The sequence below is a fragment of the Cherax quadricarinatus genome, chromosome 65 (genome assembly GCF_038502225.1).
Source record: "Cherax quadricarinatus isolate ZL_2023a chromosome 65, ASM3850222v1, whole genome shotgun sequence".
Taxonomy (NCBI): domain Eukaryota; kingdom Metazoa; phylum Arthropoda; class Malacostraca; order Decapoda; family Parastacidae; genus Cherax; species Cherax quadricarinatus.
The window spans coordinates 4,493,632-4,516,131 of NC_091356.1; the positions used below are offsets into that span (position 1 = coordinate 4,493,632).

The window sequence follows — 22,500 nt, forward strand, 5'->3', positions numbered from 1 at the left end:
GTTGTAGGTTGGATACCTACATTTACATAAGAAAGGAATACTACAGTAGGCCTACTGGCCCATACTAGGCAGGTCCTTCTCAAACCCAAACCCACTAACAAAAATTATTTGCCCAGCTCATTTTTATTGCAACCCAAACATTTATAAGAACTTCTTATAACATTATCTAATGACTCTTGTGGGTTTAACGCCTCCGTATGAGTGTAAAAATAATGATAAAGATTAAGACACATGTGCAACAGTTAGGTATCTTTATTGATGAAACGTTTCGCCTACACAGTAGACTTCTTCAGTCAAATACAAAGGGACCAGTAGTAATGAAATAATATAATCAGTCCATCAACCTGGAACGATATCGTTCCAGACCATCGAGCTGAACTCTTCTCCAGGCTGAGGGACTGACCACAAATACTTTTTCTATAGGGTTAGTAAACTGATTACATCTTTATATTATTCCTACGGCTCCGTTTGTATTCGACTGGAGAAGCCTACTGTGTAAGCGAGGAGCTTCCTCAGTAAAGATACCAATTGTTGAACATGTGTCTTAATCTTCAGTTTATCGATATACCAATTTCAACAGAAATAATAATAACTTGTTGACTCAACCAGGCATCTTGAGGCTCGTATTGACGTGGGCAACGGCCCAGTGTTGCTGAGATCACCACAGCCAGTGTTGTTGTTCACCCATACGCAGGCAACCCTCACCACTTACACCAGGTGAGGCACCTAAACCTAGTCATAATTATTACTAGGGGTGTATGTTGTGAAAAACCTGTGGGAGTTATGACGGCGTGGTGGAAGCTCGATCCTCCGGCCACTGGTTGCTGACTAGTTTGACAGGTCAGATTGCCTAGTAATCACGTGTTATTCAAAGAGTAGATGTGAATGTTGCATAAACCGTGTTATATATAGACTTGCAATCTCTCTCTCTCTCTCTCTCTCTCTCTCTCTCTCTCTCTCTCTCTCTCTCTCTCTCTCTCTCTCTCTCTGAGTATTTTCTCCGGACAGGGACGCTCTTCTACAAGTGGGCGTAGGAGAAGCTGTGTCAGTGCGGTCAGAGGGCGTGCACCGGGCCCTGGATATACACGCTCCACTCTACGTGGGCGGTGTGCCCAGCCTCACGCCCAGGGTACACGCCAATGTGGGCGTGGGGAAAGGGTTCCACGGCTGCATCCACTCCCTCAAGGTCGGCCAGCGAGCACTTGACTTGGTGAGTTTTGTTGATGATCTAGTGATTCTGGTCTCTAGTTTACTAATATTCAGGTTCTGTAGTTCATTTATGTTCCTCATGCTTCTGTTTATAGTTCACGTGTGTTCTTCTTTATAGTTCACGTGTGTTCTTGTTTATAGTTCACGTGTGTTCTTGTTTACAGTTCACGTGTGTTCTTGTTTATAGTTCACGTGTGTTCTTGTCTGTAGCTTAGACTGCCAAGGTTTTTCTGTAACGAGTTTGAGAGGTCACCGGACAACCTTGTGTGACCCTGTAGGTGTGGGGACGCTCTGGAAGTGTAGGTCATGCCCACAACGTGAGTGAGTGCCGCCCATCGCCGTGCGCCGCCCATCCTTGCATCAACGGAGCAACCTGCCGCCCACGCTCTCACAACCTGGGCTTTATTTGCGAATGTCCCATCTCGTATACAGGTGGGTGCTATCTCCCAACACCGGTACACCCCTTTAAAAATTACAGTCATAGTTATAACCAATTAGCATTTTTTCCGCTGTGCTTGATTGTTCATTTATTGGGAATATAGAGATACGATATAATAACCTGTGTGATACGTCAAGATAAACTTATTAATAAAAATAACATACCAGACATATTAAGTAAATATTCCACGTTTGTTTCCTTACTCATAGATATAAATCCAGATGTACTCCAGTTAACCATTTTGGGTCAAGTTCCTGGGCCTTTTGTTTGTCCGTATGCTCTTACGCTCCAGTCCAAAGGAAGGATATGGTGTGCACAATCAACTTGCCGTCTTGGCAAGTCTATTGTGCACTAGGTTGTCGCTGTTGTCGTGGTCCATTATAGTAACACTGTCAAGTCTTGGTAAGCCAGTTGTCGCTGCTATCGTGGTCGATTATAGTGGCACTCGAGCACTGAATTAAGCCAGGGTGAACAAAAATCTAGCCTACAGCAAGGCGTCAGTCCTTGTTTCACCCACTCTACGGTAACTCACAGTGCGCAAAAACACAACTTAGAGTATAATCAAGAAAGTGTTGGAATATATGAAATTATTTGTAGTAGTTGTGGTAGAATATATGTCGGAGAAATGGCCAGAAACCTTTCAATGTGCACGAACCAGTACACACTTGCAGAACAGGCAATCTCAATCACAAGACACTTGTGCAGCACTTGGGTGTATTTGTGGAAACGTTTCGCCAACCAGTGGCTTCATCAGTCCAATACGGAAATGATGTTTGAAGATCAGAAGAATTTTGACGTAATCAGTCCCTCAACCTGGAGTCGATGTGTTTAGTCCATCAGTCTAGAAAAGAGTGCAGCATCGACTCCAGGCTGAGGGGACTGATTTCCTCAAACTCCATTTGATCTTCAATCATTCTTCTCTGCATTCGACTGAGGAAGCCACTGGTTGGAGAAATGTTTCCATAATAAAGAAACCCAAGTATCTGCATCATCAGTCAAACATTGATGCAGATCAGAGGAGGCAAACTCTGATTTATTTTACCTAACTTGCAACCAAATTTTCACACTATTATGCGTGTAAAATTGGCAGATGTGCACCTGTACACTTCCCTGTCCTGACCTTCCTGCCGTGGCCTGTCCTGACCTTCCTGCCGTGGCCTGTCCTGCCCTTCCTGCTGTGGCCTGTCCTGCCCTTCCTGCTGTTGCCTGTCCTGCCCTTCCTGCTGTGGCCTGTCCTGCCCTAACTGCCGTGGCCTGTCCTGCCCTTCCTGCTGTGGCCTGTCCTGCCCTTCCTGCTGTGGCCTGTCCTGCCCTTCCTGCTGTTGCCTGTCCTGCCCTTCCTGCCGTGGCCTGTCCTGCCCTTCCTGCTGTCGCCTGTCCTACCCTTCCTGCCGTGGCCTGTCCTGCCCTTCCTGCTGTGGCCTGTCCTGCCCTTCCTGCCGTGGCCTGTCCTGCCCTTCCTTCAGCTTCACTCTCCTCCCTCGTCGAAGTAGGAGGCGCCTGTTGTTCAACATCTGAGGCCAAACAGCAGAAGCATTTCAAAGTTATCAGACCTGCTGCAGGAATCCTGTAACTGGTTCTGCAGCTATGGTCACAAGGCAGCTACACACGACATTACTGGCCAGAATCTAGCCCTGGTTACCGTACATCAGGCTTAAACATTTTCTCGGCTGAACATATAAATCCTTCCTGTATAATGAACGAGATTAAAACCTAAATTTAGAAGAAGAGAAAATTTAAGAAACTGCTTAAGTGTCCCTGATAAAAGGTGTCTGATGAAATATTCTATGACTACAGTACTTGTCGCTTAACATATTGCTTCGTTATCCATATATCATTACCGTATATTTCTATTGAATTTAGCTAAGAACAAGAGTTGTCTTAGTACTTGCTTACGGCCAGCAGTAATAGCCTGGTTAATCAGGCACTCATACACCACAGGGCCTGGTCATGGACAGGGCCGCGGGGGTGTTGACCCCCCTGAACACTCTCCACATACACTCCAGGTGTACACGGGTAAAATTTATATCTTGATGTGTAATACAACTCTTTGGAGACTCGAGTGATGATTTATGAAGAGTGCAAGACGAGGAGCTCATGTACTCAGTGGTAAGGTGAATCTTGGTAAGGTGAATCTCGTTAAGGTGAATCTCGTTAAGGTGAATCTCGTTAAGGTGAATCTCGGTAAGATGAATCTCGGAAAGGTGAATCTCTAAGGTGAATCTGTCGTGGGGGTTCGGAAGGAGATATAAAGGTTTAAGATATACACACTTGTTGGATGGTAACACTATATATTGTCAGACTGTGGTAAGGGAGGCCCAGCCTGCTGTGTTGCTGCCTGGTAGGTCTAAGCGTGGACTGAGAGCGAGGTAGCGCATCCTACTCACTCATGCTGCATCCCGTGACGTCATACAGTCACTAGGCCTAGTAAGGATCGTCTATATAAAACACATGGATGGTACTATGACACTCAGCTAAGCTATACAACACACGTAAGGGGATCAGCAACTATGCTGACAGCTCGGTCATGTTACGTATGTCGTCTCGACATACACTACTATGCTATAGGCTGAACAGGCAGGTGGTTCTGGGCTGATTCTATACAATAACAAAGACATATGTAACTTAGAACTAATGGATGGTATCATAATGGATGTTAACATAATGAGTTTTAATGTAATGGGTGTTAACGTAATGAGTTTTAACGTAATGCATTACGACTTATAAGAACAAATCATAGTAGTGCTGAAAGCGGCTGAGTGGCTCCTGCGGCTGAGTGGCTCCTCCTGAGCGGTCCATTCCTGAGTGGCTCCTTTTCCTGAGTGGCTCCCTTTCCTGAGTGGACTCCTTTTCACACCTATATGCTAATGACCTTGACCTCGCCCTCAACCCCCACCCACGCCCCCCACCCACGACCCCCACCCACGATCCCCACCCTCGACCACCTCACCCTCAACCCCCACCCACGCCTGCCCGACCAGCGCCCCGCCCACACGCCCGCCCTCGCGCCTGCCAGAGCCTTCTGCAGCGTCGTCCGGATCGCCCCCGCTCCCCGAATTTTTTTCCGATTTTTTTCGAATTTTTTTTGAATTCCATTTTCTTGTGCTCTCCATCTCCTCGGATCAAACTTTTGAGGTTCCCCCTCCCACTTTCACCCCCATCCCAATTTTTTTTTGGAATTTCATTTTCTTATGATCTCCTTGGATCAAGGTTTTCTCGATAATACAAAGACTCCAATTCCTCGGATCAAGTTTTTCTAGAAATCAAAGACTCCATCTCCTTGGATCAAGTTTTTCTCGATATCAACAATACCAAGACTCCATCTCCTCGGATCAAGTTTTTCTCGGTATCATTAATACAAAGATTTTCCCCCCACACCACCCCCATCCCAAATTCCCTGCTCCAATTCCTCGGATCAAATTTTTCTCGAAATCAATAATACCAAGTCTCCATCTCCTTGGATCAAGTTTTTCTCGATAATACAAAGACTCCATCTCCTTGGATCAAGTTTTTCTCGATAACAATACCAAGACTCCATCTCCTTGGATCAAGTTTTTGGATTCTCCCCTCTGGGGGTAAGCATTCAAATGAACTCCTCCTATGGAGCATGGTACTTTCTCTTACTACAGGTCTAAACAAGTGTGACGTCACCCCACTTGTGTTTACTCGGCGGTCAGTGACGTCACGTGATGACCCCCCACACACAGGCTGAATCTTGTCGACTTCCCCCTGCACATTTTTCACTATTAACCCAGCATAACCCAAATAATTTCACATTTTTTTCGTTAATACCCACATCAATCCACAATTTCTTTACAAAATACAACACAAGTCTAGACATTTTTCTCGTTTTAACTATTTCATCAGAAAAAGTCACCACAACACTTACAACTTATAACCACTTTTCGATAAATTCTCTAGTCACAATTTTACATATTACGAAGTTAATACGCACACACACCTCACTTTACTTTGAACACCTTCAAAACACTCTTATAAATCATTTGAATACTCACAAAAATACCTTTGAACATTTAAAAACAACACTGAAACACTTCCAAAATATCATTTTGAGTACTCCCAAATACACCACTGAATACTACTAAAACACCACCAAAATCACCATAAACTAAGATCAACATAACAGACTAACACCCATTTTCACACAAATCCCCTCAAATCACTATAACCAAGACGATTACCAATTTCTATGAGTACACTCTCCTCCAACTAAGATATAACATGAACGCAAAAAAAAAAAACATGAACACAAACCAAACACACACGAACACTTACAACAGAATCAACTCTTTTTTCGATATCTCTAGTTCGACAACAACACCCACAACCCACAACACCTACAACCCACAACACCCACAACCCACATCACCCACACCCCACAATTTTTTCTCGTTTTAACTAATTTCATCAGAAAGTCACAACAACAACCCACAACTTATAAACACTTTTCAGCATCTCTAGTTCGACAACAACACCCACAACCCACATCACCCACAACAACAACCCACTTATAACATCTTTTCGGTATCTCTAGTTCGACAACAACACCCACAACCCACAACACCCACATCCCACAACACCCACATCCCACAACACCCACAGCCCACATACGCAAACACTTAGTACATGATCACCATCAACTGAAAACATATCTTGTACACATAAATCTAAGACAACCACCAACAACAATCACCCATGTTCACTTATCTCAAAAATCACTAATATCACAGAAAACTCCCATTTTTTATAAACATTCACACAAAAAATCATATTTGACAATATCTAAGCGCACTCACCTCACTACCACCAACACACGATGTCACACCTCACAGGACCGGCGAGGTCACCTCCAGTGACGTCACACTGCCATCTGTGTTTACTTGGTGGTTAGTAACATCACACCCAACCCACCTCGTTCCAACCTGTTGTACCCTACATTATCTAAGAACACTATAACCAAGACGATTACCAGATTTTATGACCCCACCACTAATATCACAGAAATCACTCATTTTTATAATTATTCACGCAAAAATCACGATCACCAATTCCATATCATGTTCACCATCATCTATCAACACTCATCACCAAGATCACCAAAAATCTAAGGTCATGCATCTCAAAACTATAATCACTGAAAACACTTATTTTTTAAACATTCGCACAAAAATAAGACATACACATCTTAACTAAGACATACACCAAAACCTATACTTAACATATTGCGATATGAATATTCATACCGCATTTATCATTTCTCGCCTATGTTGCATATCACATTCCTCATCCACATCATCCCTAAAACATCCTTCCTTATTCATCCGTATATCTCTTAGTTATTTTAACCCCAACGTCCCATCATGACATTAGGAGCCAGAGTGTAGTAGTTGGTGTTGGAGTGGTGATGGTTGCTCTGGCTCCTACGTCGTGATGGGCCGTTGGGGTTAAAATATCTCTAAGAGATATACGGATGAATAAGGAAGGATGTTTCAGGGATGATGTGGATGAGGAATGTGATATGCAACATAGGTGAGAAATGATAAATGCGGTATGAATATTCATATCGCAATATGTCAAGTATAGGTTTTGGTGTATGCCTTAGTTAAAATGTGTATGTCTTAGTTGGAGGTGAATGACTTAGATTTGGTGTGTATGTCTCATGTCTTAAATTTGTGATAGAAATATATAAGTTGTGGGTGTCTGTGTATTATTTTTTTTTTTGTGATGGTGATATATTATAGTGCTCATTTTATGGTATAGATGTTGGTGGAAGTGTCGTGGTATTTTTGTGTATGTCTTATTTTTGTGCGAATGTTTAAAAAATAAGTGTTTTTAGTGATCATAGTAGTTTTGAGATGCAAGATCTTAGATTTTTGGTGATCTTGGTGATGAGTGTTGATAGATGATGGTAAACATGATATGGAATTGGTGATCGTGATTTTTGTGTGAATAATTATAAAAATGAGTAATTTCTGTGATATTAGTGGTGGGGTCATAAAATCTGGTAATCGTCTTGGTTATAGTGTTCTTAGATAATGTAGGGTACAACAGGTTGAAACAAGGTGGGTTGGGTGTGATGTTACCAACCACCAAGTAACACAGATGGGAGTGTGACGTCACTGGAGGTGAGCTCGTCGGTCCTGTGAGGTGTGACATCGTGTGTTGGTGGTAGTGAGGTGAGTGCGCTTAGATATTGTCAAATATGATTTTTTGTGTGAATGTTTATAAAAAATGAGAGTTTTCTGTGATATCAGTGATTTTTGAGGTAAGTGAACATGGGTGATTGTTGTTGGTGGTTGTCTTAGATTTATGTGTGTACAAGATATGTTTTCAGTTGATGGTGATCATGTACTAAGTGTTTGCGTATTAGGTTTGTGTTCAAGTTTTTCTTTTTTTTGCGCTCATGGGGAGTTCTTGGTTATAGTGATTTGAGGGAATTTCTATAAAATGGATGTTAGCTGGTGATAAACTTAGATTCTGGTGATTTTGACGGTGTTTTGGTAGTATTCAGTGGTGATTTGGTAGTAATCATTAGTGTTTTGGGAGTATTCGGAGGTGGCCCGGTGACCTGGTGGCTAAAGTTCCCGCTTCACACACGAAGGGCCCGGGTTCGATTCCCGGCGGGTGGAAACATTTCGACACGTTTCCTTACACCTGTTGTCCTGTTCACCTAGCAGCAAATAGGTACCTGGGTGTTAGTCGACTGGTGTGGGTCGCATCCTGGGGGACAATATTAAGGACCCCAATGGAAATAAGTTAGACAGTCCTCGATGACGCACTGACTTTCTTGGGTTATCCTGGGTGGCTAACCCCCCGGGGTTAAAAATCCGAACGAAATCTTATCTTATCTTTGATGATGTTTTTGAAGGTGTTCAAATGATGTGCAGAGTATTTTTTGAAGATGATCAGAGTTGGTTCAAAGTTAGTCAGTGTGTTAGATATAGTAATGTCTCATGTCATAAGTGTATGAGTTAGTTTTTTTTTTTTTGTGCTAATGTTGTAAAGTCTGGAGAATGAGGGAGGAGTTTGGTGGATGAGATGTAATTTCGGTTAATGAAATGTGTAAGTGTGAATGAGAATGTAAATTGGTGGGTGAGTTAGAGAAGATAAAATGTTATGTGATCTTAGTAAAAGTATAGATAGTTTTAGTGATCTTCGTTATGATGTTGTTTTAATAGAATGTATACAAAAATGTGTGATCTTAGTGGAGGGGTTATAGAATTTGGTAAACGTCTTGATTGTGGTGATCTTAGATATTGGAAATATAACAGGTTGAAACAAGTAACTTCCTCTCGTTAAGTTAAATGAAGTAAAAGTGGGGTGTGACGTCGCTGATCGCCAAGTAAACGCAGGATGGAGTGTGATATCATGGGAGGTATCCCTATCTGTGCTGGTATGTGTTGGTGGTAGTGAGAGGAGTGTATTAGATATTGTATGGAGTTGGTGATTGTGATTTTTTGTGTGAATGTTTATAAAAATGAGTGTTTTCTGCGATCTTAGTGGTTTTGAGGTGAGTGGGATCGTCTTGGTTATAGTGATTTGAGGGGATTTCTATAAAATGGGTGTTAGTTGGTGGTGTTGATCTTAGTTTCTGGTGATTTTTAGTGTTTGGGCAGTATTCGGCGCTGTTTTGGTAGTATTCAGTGGTGTTTTTGGGAGTATTCAAAGGAGTTTGATGATGTTTTTGAATGTGTTCAAATGATGTTTTTGGAGTAATCAAAGGTAATTGATGTTGTTTTTGGTGTTGTACAAAGTAAAGTGTGGTGTGTGTGGGTGTGTTTGTGTTAATTTTGGTAAAATGTCTCGTGTCATAAGTGTATGAGTTCGTTTTTGTGATAATGTAAAGTCTGGAGACTGAGGGAGTAGTATGGTGGATGAGTTGTAATTTCAGTTAATGAAATGTGTAAGTGTAGATAAATTAGAGATGATAAATCTTATTTGGGAGTAATCAAAATGATATTTTGGAAGTGCTTCAGTGTTGTTTGGAAATGTTCAAAGGTGTTTATGTGAGTATTCAAATGATTTATGAGAGTGTTCGAAGTAATCTTGGGGTTGTTCTGTAGTGAGATGATAAAGGTTGTGGATGAGAGAATATTTCTTAAGAGATATTGAGAAAAGGTGGTCTCAAATGATGTTTTGAAGGTGTTCAAAGTAAAGTGAGGTGTGTGTGTGTGTGTTAGGTGGTCATAGAGTTTTGTGAATATCTTGGATACAGTGATTTTAGTGGATTTGAGATGGGTGATATGCATTTGTGGATGTGAAATGTGATTTTTGTGTGTGTTCAGAAGTGTGTTGGGAGATGGGTGAGTGGATGTGAAGAAATGTGGGTGAGATGGAGAGGGGTATGGGGAGGGTTGTATTAGAAATTTAATGAAATATGGGGGGATTTTACTGAAAATAAAGGTAAAGTGTGAATATTTTAAAAGAAATTATAGAATTGAAAAGTTATGATATATTGGAAAAGAATGGAGGGTGTTGAAACATGTCGCAGTAGTTGGGTAGTGAGATTAGTTGTTGTGAGTATAATATCAATTTTATGTGGATACAAGGAGATGGGTATAGAGAAGATTTTATTAGAATTTTAGTAATGTAGGGAGGAATGTGTATTACAATTAAGATTCAGTAAAAAGAAGGGGAAAAATTTGTATCGAATAAATTGTGAATAAATTGGTAAGTGATGAGGGTTGTGGGTAATGTAGTCGAACTAGAGATACAAAAAAAAGTGGTTATAAGTTGTGGGTTGTTGATGTGACTTTTTCTGATGAAATTAATTAAAACGAGAAAAAATTGTGGGTTGTGGGTGTTGTGGGTTGTGGGTGTTGTTGTGGAACTAGAAATACTGAAAAGACGTTATAAGTGTGTTGATGATGTGGGTGATGTGGGTTGTGGGTGTTGTGGGTATTGTTGTCGAACTAGAGATACCCAAAAAGATGTTATAAGTGGGTTGTGAGTGTTGTGGGTTGTGGGTGTTGTGGGTTGTGAGTGATGTGGGTTGTAGGTGTTATCGAACTAGAGATGCTGAGAAAGTGGTTATAAGTTGTGGGTTGTTGTTGTGGGTTGTGGGTGATGTGGGTTGTGGGTGTTGTGGGATGTGGGTGTTGTGGGTTGTGGGCGTTGTTGTCGAGCTAGAGATACCGAAAAGATGTTATAAGTGGGTTGTTGTTGTGGGTGATGTGGGTTGTGGGTGTTGTGGGTTGTGGGTGTTGTGGGTTGTGGGTGTTGTGGGTTGTGGGTGTTGTTGTCGAACTAGAGATGCTGAAAAGTGTTTATAAGTTGTGGGTTATTGTTGTGACTTTTTCTGATGAAATTAGTTAAAACGAGAAAAAATTGTGGGGTGTGGGTGATGTGGGTTGTGGGTGTTGTTGTCGAACTAGAGATGCTGAAAAGTGTTTATAAGTTGTGGGTTATTGTTGTGACTTTTTCTGATGAAATTAGTTAAAACGAGAAAAAATTGTGGGGTGTGGGTGATGTGGGTTGTGGGTGTTGTTGTCGAACTAGAGATATCGAAAAAAGAGTTGATTCTGTTGTAAGTGTTCGTGTGTGTTTGGTTTGTGTTCATGTTTTTTTTGCGCTCATGTTATATCTTAGTTGGAGGTGAGTGTACTCATAGAAATTGGTAATCGTCTTGGTTATAGTGATTTGAGGGAATTTGTGTGAAAATGGGTGTTAGTCTGTTATGTTGATCTTAGTTTATGGTGATTTTGGTGGTGTTTTGACTGTATTCAGTGGTGTTTTAGTAGTATACAGTGGTGTATTTGGGAGTACTCAAAATGATATTTTGGAAGTGTTTCAGTGTTGTTTTTAAATGTTCAAAGGTATTTTTGTGAGTATTCAAATGATTTATGAGAGTGTTTTGAAGGTGTTCAAAGTGAGGTGTGTGTGCGTATTAACTTCGTAATATGTAAAATTGTGACTAGTGAATTTATTAAAAAGTGGTTATAAGTTGTAAGTGTTGTGGTGACTTTTTCTGATGAAATAGTTAAAACGAGAAAAATGTCTAGACTTGTGTTGTATTTTGTAAAGAAATTGTGGATTGATGTGGGTATTAACGAAAAAAATGTGAAATTATTTGGGTTATCCTGGGTTAAGAGTGAAAAATGTGTAGGGGGAAGTCGACAAGATTCAGCCTGTGTGTGGGGGGTCATCACGTGACGTCACTGACATAGGGGGAAGTCGATAAGATTCAGCCTGTATGTGTGAGGTCATCACGTGGCGTCACTGACCGCCGAGTAAACACAGGTGGGGTGACGTCACACTTGTTTAGACCTGTAGTAAGAGAAAGTACCATGCTCCATAGGAGGAGTTCATTTGAATGCTTACCCCCAGAGGGAAGAATCCAAAAACTTGATCCAAGGAGATGGAGTCTTGGTATTGTTGATATCGAGAAAAACTTGATCCAAGGAGATGGAGTCTTTGTATTATCGAGAAAAACTTGATCCAAGGAGATGGAGACTTGGTATTATTGATTTCAGGAAAAATTTGATCCGAGGAATTGGAACAGGGAATTTGGGATGGGGTGGTGTGGGGGGGAAATCTTTGTATTAATGATATCGAAAAAAACTTGATCCGAGGAGATGGAGTCTTTGTATTGTTGATATCGAGAAAAACTTGATCCAAGGAGGTGGAGTCTTTGATTTCGAGAAAAACTTGATCCGAGGAATTGGAGTCTTTGTATTATCGAGAAAACCTTGATCCAAGGAGATCATAAGAAAATGAAATTCCAAAAAAAAATTGGGATGGGGGTGAAAGTGGGAGGGGGAACCACAAAAATTTGATCTGAGGAGATGGAGAGCACAAGAAAATGAAATTCAAAAAAAATTCGAAAAAAATCGGAAAAAAATCGGGGAGCGGGGGCGATCCGGACGACGCTGCAGAAGGTGCTGGTGGGCGCGATGGCAGGCGCGTGGGCGGGGCGCCGGTCGGGCAGGCATGGGTGGGGGTTGCGGGTGAGGTGGTCGAAGGTGGGGATCGTGGGTGGGGGTCGTGGGTGGGGGTCGAGGGCGAGGTCAAGGTCATTAGCATATAGGTGTGAAAAGGAGTCTGCTCAGGAAAGGGAGCTACTCAGGAAAAGGAGCCACTCAGGAATGGACTGCTCAGGAGGAGCCACTCAGCTGCAGGAGCCACTCAGCCGCCTTCAGCACTACTAATCATATTATAATAAAGGATGGAATTGATCGATTGATCTGTATTCATGCACTCTACGGATTCTGTGGAAGAATAATTATATTTACACAGTGAAAGTAATTAACAGCAAGGCAAATCTGGTGCACACAGATCATTACTGCTAACTTCTCAGAATTCGGAGGGAACGTGAACACAAAAAATTTCTGAAAAACTGATCAGCTAATAACAAGACACACAGTTGACAATTTCGTTCATCTCGGACATCTAATTATACAGGCTGTTTACGTTTAAACCCAACTCTGCGAGGGTAAGATTTACATATGCAGAATGGTTATCATCTTTGGGTGGATCGAACTTTTCTGCGATTGCCAACACATGCCTTGACTGAGGGCGATCTGAGCGAGTATCTAGAAAAGATACAGCTACATTCACTAGTGTCTGTGGAATTACTAACTCTTCTGCTAGGAGTATTCAACTCGGCTGTTCGATACAGTAATTCTTGGCTCATTACAAAGTCACTAATGGGTGCTGGTGGCTTCACAGTCAGAATAAGGTCTTCCTGGAGCAGGAATCGAATCACACCAGAACACAAGGGATCGGTTGTTTCTTACTGGAGGAATGAACAAACTCGGTGGAGTGGATGACTCTCCCTGGTTGAAAAAAATAACGCTATAACATGCAATATGAGCAAGGGAGAACGAATCTACTATCTCTCACTGCAAGCACAGGGGAAAATAAATGGACATGGTCAACAATGCAGATATTCAGTCTGAGTCGCACACAGTGACACAAGGTATCAACTATAAAGAAACTTCACTTACAAACATTAACAACATGTGAAAGTTACTCGAGAAATAACTTCTTACATTGCATGAATTACTGTCAGCTAGGATGGGATCACCATCTGGAACACAAGGGACAACAACAACACTCAAGTGAGCACACTAGCCACAGAAACGTCTTCCTGCAACGGCTTGTGGCATCAGCAAGAGATGGCATAACTCGTTGCAAGTAAAGTTCTTCTCAAAGCGTTCCCTGGGAAGGAACGACTACTTGAACAAGTCGCCATCGCAGGGATAGTAGTCTCAGCACCCAGGGTTGTCTGAGGTTCCTCTGAAACCCAAGGTAACTGTACACTATCCTGCGTGCACGATATTTTGGCTGGAGTCCAGACAGGAGTGACAGTATTACTAGTTCCTGACCGCTCGTCTACGTTAATAAGTAATTCATGGATCTATAGGAACTTAATCTGAACTTCACATTTCGCAGCACTTTAACAAATCTCAGATGCAAGCTGTGAGAACAAACACATTGCTCAGGGGCTAGGTATTGTCTTCCAGTCAGTAAGGGAATATTGGTACTGTGGACTGATTCATATTGACTTTGACTGGCATGATACACTAAGTGAACATTCAAAAGTGACTGGGACATCATCTCAGGAAACTTACTCAAGGACATAAGGCAAGAAAATAGAGAATATATGACACAGTAAGCTTAAACGGGAAGAAATTACTTATTTAAAAAAATAAATCACACTGTAAGCAAGGAGAACTCACACTCACAAAAGAAAATACTCAACTGAATAAGCAACACTTTGAAAATCAAGAGAAATTACTTTACTCAAATCAAATTTGCTCATATTTACTTTAAACTGAATTAATGGCACAGTGAGTTGTCTTTACTCTCAATGCAATAAGGAAATTCAACAAAATCATAAATCAATCAAAAATGTTAAAATGGACTCAATAAAGTTTGTGCAAAATTAAAACAAACTGGGAAAACAATTCACTAAAAATAAAATAAAATGACACACAAAGAATAAAATATTATGCACAGAAAATGTAAAACTGAAATCACAGAATATTACACTGAAATAAACTGTAGCAATATTGCAAATAACAATTTCTAATCAAAAGTACTGCACAATACTACATAAAAATTTCTGAAAGAAAAATTTTAATGGCAACACAATGTTTACACAAGAATTATTGTAAAATGAGTCAATGTTGCAATGATAAAAAAAATTACACACAAGAAAATAGTTTACAAAAACAACAACAAAAATATTATCAAGGAATGAAGTGATTGAACACTTTAACTCTTAATTGCAGCTTAAGCAACACTGAACAAGCAAAAGAATGATTTACTTTAAAAGAAGAACTTAAAAATTGCACTAAGAGTGAATTTGTTCAATGAAATATGAAAATAATAGATGCAAAAACACGGAACAAAAAGGTTTGAACACTTACAGTGATGCAGAACACAACACATCAATATAAACACAATACTAGAATTTTCTTGCAATGAAACTTGAGGTATGAAAATTTTGGAAAATAATTGTCTTGCTTGAACAAAATAATGGCACTATTGTCTGTGGAAATAAGACAAATTAGACACAGGTTAAATGAAAAAAAATTAACACAAAAATGTTCAACACAGAGAAAAATAAAATAAAATGGCAAATGAATGAAAACAAAAACAAGAAGAATACACAAATGCTGGGAGAAAAAATATAACAGACAACACTGAGTTGTGATGCAGAATATAAGGTAATAAAGTACTGAATTACTTCACTGAAGTACTGTGAACACAAGATAATTGTGAAGTGTAAACACAAGGTTTATATTGCTTATATAGTGCACACAACAAGGAAAAACACTAAAGTACTTACTACAAGCATATATAAAAAGAAACACAACACAACAGGCATAAAATAAAGCACGAAAATTAACACTGAAGAAAGAAGAGAAAAAAATATTGCAAACAGTATATAATAGACACTGAGTCTAATCAAGTCACTGAATGTCACTAAGAAATCACTGGAAACACAAAAAGGAAATGTCTCAACACTCGCAAATGTCTCTATGAAAAATAAGGTGGATGGTGAAGGGTAGTGGAGTCTCGTGGCTGGCTGCGTTCGCTGACTACTCTCCACATGTGATCAAAGAGTTTGCACTTAAATCGACGATGAACTCACACAGGAGGCTTTTTACGATGGCGCATCTTATGAAGGAACACACTTGGCTCTTGACCCCCTATGTGGTCCTTAAAAATATGGTGCTAGAACCCGTAATAAGGGTACAAAAACAGTGGTAGTGGGTGAGGTGGGTGGTTGAGGCAGCGTGGTTTGAGACACCGTGTGGTGAGACAGTGTGGTGACTGGGCCTATGGGATGAACGGCATAAGCCACACTGGGGACACCCGCACTAGGCACAAAAATATTCTAAGCCGGGCTGGCTTAAAAACAAACCCACAAAATACCACAACACCACAGGGACGATAAAACACTCAGAATGGCTAGAACTTGAAGCACAAAGTGATGAAGAAGACTATACCCACGTGGCTTGCTTGAGTAATGGGTTAGTCACCTGGGTTAGTTGCTGGCTGGCTTGGCTTAACCCTTCACACAGACTGGCTTGATAACTTGCAACGATGAGCTCAGCAGGGATGGAAAGCTGGCTTGGCAGGCAAGGCTGGATGGTGTAAGGCTGGCTGGACTGGGCTTGGGCTGACTCCCCCACCACAGACTGGCTTAGGTGGCTTGGCTTACTTTGCAAACCCGGGTCAACCCCTCGGAGGTAATGCAAATAGCAAAATAAACACTAATGCACAGAGACTGACCAGTGAATAATGCAGAGGGCTGGTAAGAGCTTGCTTGAGGTAGCTGGGGTAGGTCGGCCTACTGACCACACAAAATGTCCATCGTCGGCCGCGAGAATTTATCTCCGTGCATCGGCGTAATTATCAATTTTATGCCCACAATGCTGTCGCCAATTTGTCGTGGGGGTTCGAAAGGAGACATGAAGGTTGAAGATATACACACTTGTTGGATGGTAACACTATATATTGTCAGACTGTGGTAAGGGAGGCCCAGCCTGCCGTGTTGCTGCCTGGTAGGTCTAAGCATGGACTGAGAGCGAGGTAGTGCATCCCACTCGCTCATGCCGCATCCCGTGACGTCATACAGCCACTAGACCTAATAGGGATCGTCTATATAAAACACATGGATGGTACTATGATACTCAGCTAAGCTATACAACACATGTAAGGGGATCAGCAACTATGCTGACAAATCTTGGTAAGGTGAATCTTGGTAAGGTGAATCTCGGTAAGGTGAATCTTGGCAAGGTGAATCTCGGTAAGGTGAATCTTGGCAAGGTAAATCTTGGCAAGGTGAATCTCGGTAAGGTGAATCTAGGCAAGGTGAATCTTGGCAAGGTGAATCTCGGCAAGGTGAATCTCGGCAAGGTGAATCTCGGCAAGGTGAATCTCGGCAAGGTGAATCTCGGTAAGGTGAATCTCGGTAAGGTGAATCTCGGTAAGGTGAATCTCGGTAAGGTGAATCTTGGTAAGGTGAATCTCGCACTAACATGGCAGGCAGCAGTAACTCTGAAATTCGGTGCCAGACACAAGTTTTTTCCTCTTACCTTGAGCAAGCTCGACTCTCCTCGACTGTCACCAGTGATCTGTGGTGAGGTGTCAGCACTTGTGTCCCAGCCAGAGACTCTCTCACTCTGCCCAGGGGAGAGAGAGAGACAGACAGACAGACTGACAGACATTGACACAGACACACACTGGCGAAGGGCAAAGAAGACCGCAGAGTATAGGCTAGGTGGCCAAAGACTGCAAACCTCACTCAAGGAGAAAGATCTTGGGGTGAGTATAACACCGAGCATGTCTCCTGAGGCACACATCAACCAGATAACTGCTGCAGCATACGGGCGCCTGGCAAACCTGAGAATAGCGTTCCGATACCTTAATAAGGAATCGTTCAAGACACTGTACACTGTGTATGTTAGGCCCATACTGGAGTACGCAGCACCAGTTTGTAACCCACACCTGGTCAAGCACGTCAAGAAATTAGAGAAAGTGCAAAGGTTTGCAATAAGGCTAGTTCCAGAGCTCAGGGGAATGTCGTACAAGGAAAGGTTGAGGGAAATCGGCCTGACGACAGTGGAGGACAGGAGGGTCAGGGGAGACATGATAATGACATACAAAATGTTGCGAGGAATAGATAGAGTTGACAGAGGACGTTCCAGAGATGGGACACAGAAACAAGGGGTCACAATTGCAAGCTGAAGACTCAGACGAGTCACAGGGATGTTAGGAAGTATTTCTTCAGTCAGAGTTGTCAGGAAGTGGAATAGTCTAGCAAGTGATGTAGTGGAGGCAGGCACCATACATAGCTTTAAGACGAGGTATGACAAAGCTCAGGGAGCAGAGAGAGGACCTAGTAGCCATCAGTGAAGAGGCGGGGCCAGGAGCTGAGTCTCGACACCTGCAACCACAATTAGGTGAGTACAATTAGGCGAGTACACACACACGCGCGCGCGCGCACACACACACACACAATGTACACATGCAAAAACACATGCACACAGAGACAAACACATGAAAACAGAGACAAACAGGTACACACAGACGTACAATCCATAACTATTTGTATCTATGTAGCAACATTTGTACAGACAATAACAACGGACTGAACACAAAATATCGTAATTGATTAGCCATAACGTCAAAAACGTTCAAAATATCGCAGAAATTATGGAAAAGTTCACAATTTTGTAGCCGGAATAGTTCGTAAATAATCTCACTTTTGATACCAACTTTTATGGTAAATAAAGAATTTGCTAGCAACCCTATGTAGCTCACAGATGACCTAGGTGCAGCTCACCTAGGCACACCTTGGTGCAGCTCACGGGCAGTCTAAGTGTAACTCACTACACCTAGGTACAACTTACGTCCCACCTAGGTGTGCTCCAAGATGAAGCGAATCGCTGTCTAAAGTTAACCCGACAAAGTGTAAGGTAGATGTGTGTTACGGTTATCTTCTAAATAAAATTGTAACGTAGGCAGTGGAAGGCAATCCGTGTTTTACGGGAAGCAGGAAAGAGACGGATAAGTCTTAAAAAATATTCCTCTCCTCGAAATCCAATTTAGTTCGGGAGGAGCACAAGGTAAACAGGGAGAATCTTCCTCTTACAAGACGTCTTCACGTCCCCGAGATGTTTCTCCCTAACTTGCGTTTCAGCAAATTTCGCGACGAGGTGATCTTACGAACTCCGAATTCCAAGAGGAATTGCTATGAAAAGTCTTCGCAAACTCGCATTCCACCAGAAGTCGCTGCGAGGTGAAGCTGCTAGCCAGATTTCCACTCAAATTTACAACAAGACCCTAGTGAACTTGCATTCCACAAGGAATTGAAAAGAAGGGCCTTTCTAAACGCGCTCATTCCATTCCAGCAGAGACAAGACGATCCCCTGAGCCCGCATTCCACCGCACGACCCATTAAACCTGCATTCCAACAGGAATACCAACAAAATACCTACCTCGAGCTAGCACTCCACCAACATTAGCCAGACTGCTTCTTAAACCCACATTCCAAAAGAATTAATCGATGATAAAACATTCCAAACGAAATTCCGCTAGGAATCGCTACAAGACTCATTCCCGTCACTGGCATTCCACCTGGAGCGGAGGTCACCTCCCTCGAGACGGGGTTTTGACCTCGTCTAGTACATGAATTCCTTGGCCACCAGACAACATGGAACGTTAACCGGCATCAAACACACACAATAGCGTTGATGCTGTACCTGTGAACAAGTAGGTAACTTCTATGTGGGTGCGTGTTCGTATTCGTGTAAGTGTCCGTGTTCTTTGACTTTTTTGGGTTATCCTGGGTAATCTACACATGTGCTGCTATGTATGATAATTTATGTAACTATTTATGTATACCTGAATAAACCTACATCGTGCGTGTGCGTTTTTGTGTGCTCGCGCGTGTACTCTTGAATTTGTGCGTTCATGCGTATGTACTCCAAGAGTTGTACTCGAGATATTGTTCCTCCTTGCGCTTTTTATTCTTAGTCGTGCCTGTTCTTGAACCTGCGTATGAGATTTTTCTCCACTGCCTCCTCCTCCAGCCCAATCCATCACTACCACAACGAGACGAGAGAAAACACGAGCCCTCTAAGTTTGAAGCCGACCAGAAGAAACATTCTCCAGTTATCACACAATCCAAGAGTTTCAAAACAATTACGTTAACAATTTAGAAAAATTTCGCATATGAAGCCTAAAAGAAAATAAATCGTTCACTCAAAATTAAAGGCTGTAAAGAGAGGCATACGTTTTTTCATACAAATATTTTTATAATGTAAAAACTGCAAGTTTTCACCCATGGACTCTAACAATCCCCATCAGATTATTCCAAGGGAAAAAAACCACAATCAGAAAAGCATTTGTTATCCGCAAAACCATGCGGATGTTAACACGTGTTTGTGTGTTATCATTCACATTATTGGATGCTATATTTGTCCTTCCTGCAGTCCTGCTTGGCCTGTCGACTCCCTCACTGTGACTTTACAGTGAATTGTGTCTTGTGTAGTGGTTCTTAACCTGGGGAGGGGGCGTGGCTCCCCGCCACGTGGCTCCCCTTGGGAGACGGGAGGAGCCCCGGGGTCGCGCCCAGGAGAAATGGGCCGTGAACCATGAAATAAAATGAGGAATATGTTGTGATTTGCTCCTTAAACTGACTCATTTAAATAGTTACAAATAATAGAATTAGTGGAAATTAGTTTCTCGTTTTCACTATTTAAATAAAGACGATTTTTTTTTTTCAATCTTTTCAGTTAGAATTTTATACAATGGCGGCACGACACACACACACACTAGTAAAGAATCATTAGTTTATCATTTCTTTCTTGTTTTTCCAGTTTATTTCCGTAGTTATAGCTTAAACAGCGTTGAAAATTTGAAGCCAATCAGAAGAGATGTTCTTAAGAAAGCTGTACCTGAGTATATGACCGGCTCTACGATAAAGTCGTTCGAAAATATAAGGGCTCAATCAACTCTAGAATTTTTCAGCGGTGCTCAGTTTTCTCTACACTCAATAGGGAGCCTGTTGATCAGTTGCGCTAAACCCACTAGGGACATACAGAGCTGATTAAAGTCTGGAGTTGCGTAGAAGAAGGATATTCAGATAATTTCACTGAAGTACTGTACTATTTTATAAATTGGCACCTACACACTCTAATATCAGTCTCAACTTTCTTCTAAGTAGGACTCACCAGCGTTGGAATTGAGGAATGACTTCCATTAAACTGGCCAGAAGACATTCCAATAGTTGCATGAACCTTTCCCAAGTTAGTGTACACCAGTGTCGAAAGTTTGAGGCCGATCTGATGAGACGTTCTAAACTCGTTGGCGAAAACCTTGGAGGTAAAAACTAATCAGACAACCACCCAGGAATATCTAATTATGAGGGATACCTAATTATCAGGAATATCTAATTATGAGGGATACCTAATTATCAGGAATATCTAATTATGAGGGATACCTAATTATCAGGAATATCTAATTATGAGAGATACCTAATTATCAGGGATAACTAATTATCTCGGGTACCTAATTATCAAAGCATCGGTTACATTAATATATTCTCACAAATTAAGCAGCTGTTTGAGGTGAGAGCCTTGGTCATCACTATTCATATTAATATTTGTCATCATTATTCATGTCATCAATATTCATGTCATTAATATTCGTATCATCACTACTGCAGGTAGCCGATGCGAGGTGGAGGTGGGTGAGGGCTGTCGGAGATTGCAGTGTCCTCCAGGTACTACCTGTCAGAGAGCTCCAGCATCCACTACCCTCCACTGCGTCTCAGGTGAGAGCCTTCTTGGCCTCTTTCAGCAGTAAGACTTGAGATTCTCTTCCCTCTTGAAAGCCATAATTTAGTTAGCCTCTCTCTCTCTCTCTCTCTCTCTCTCTCTCTCTCTCTCTCTCTCTCTCTCTCTCTGAGCAGTGTCGAGCCTCCACCACGCGGATTTACATCTTCGTATAACTGGTAATGATATTAAATACTCTTGTTTGTGTTGACTGTTTTGTCAGCCTCTCAGATGCTACGAGAGAAAATGGAAAATCTATTCATTTTTAACAGTTTATAACAACGTTTTAGGTTTGTGTATATTTCCTGTTTAATTGTGAATTGTTCAAGCTGGTGAATTATAATAATCGTAACTACGTACACACAAGGGTATCTTATTGGTGAAAGAAGCGTGTGTGCCTCTTCATTCTCCAAGAACCCACTCTCCAGGATGTCCATGTGTACCCACAGAATTGGGTTCAGAAGAGTCATGGCCCGTAGCGGACGTGGATGGTCGTGGATACCTGGCTTTGCCTCGTGTACAGACGATGATGGAGAGTCTGTCACTGGAGGTGTGGTTTCTTGCTAGGTCCCCACACGGCATGCTCCTCTACCAGGCTGAAGGACCCGCACATCGAGGAGACTTCATTAGCCTCAATCTGGCCGGAGGATACCTCCAGTTCCGTCTCGATGCCGGTCCAGGAGTCGTCAATCTCACGTGAGTGTTCTTTTGATGTTATGGAATCCGGATTCATAGACGTCGTGTTTGTTTTCGTTCGTTAAGTAATACAGTGCATGTTAGGTACTATATTCGTCGCTTTTACGCAAGTATCGTCGCTCTTGTCTGGGTGTAAACAATCTCATATAAGTCTCTTTGGAAATTAGAATTTTTCTCGTTCTATGGTCACTCTTGTCATTAACCTCGTGTTCAATTGAGATTTTATTTTGCCAAAATTATGCAAAAATTATTTGTCTGTGAATGTTGTGCAAGACAATTTTCTTGTTAAGTCTGTTACGCTTCAGAATACAATGTTCTTGCTGGGATATTTGCAGTTCT

At 41.8% G+C, this 22,500-nt stretch overlaps 1 protein-coding gene across 1 annotated transcript in view; it reads left to right on the forward strand.

Annotated features, from left to right (window-relative positions):
- The window catches only part of LOC128700579 (agrin-like), a 180,174-nt gene that overhangs the window by 145,869 nt on the left and 11,805 nt on the right, over positions 1 to 22,500 (forward strand). The window contains exons 20-24 of the mRNA XM_070098821.1: positions 610 to 717; positions 1,009 to 1,210; positions 1,488 to 1,641; positions 21,357 to 21,464; positions 21,915 to 22,161. Of these exons, the coding sequence (XP_069954922.1) occupies positions 610 to 717; positions 1,009 to 1,210; positions 1,488 to 1,641; positions 21,357 to 21,464; positions 21,915 to 22,161 (819 nt within the window). The remainder of the gene's footprint in view (positions 1 to 609; positions 718 to 1,008; positions 1,211 to 1,487; positions 1,642 to 21,356; positions 21,465 to 21,914; positions 22,162 to 22,500) is intronic.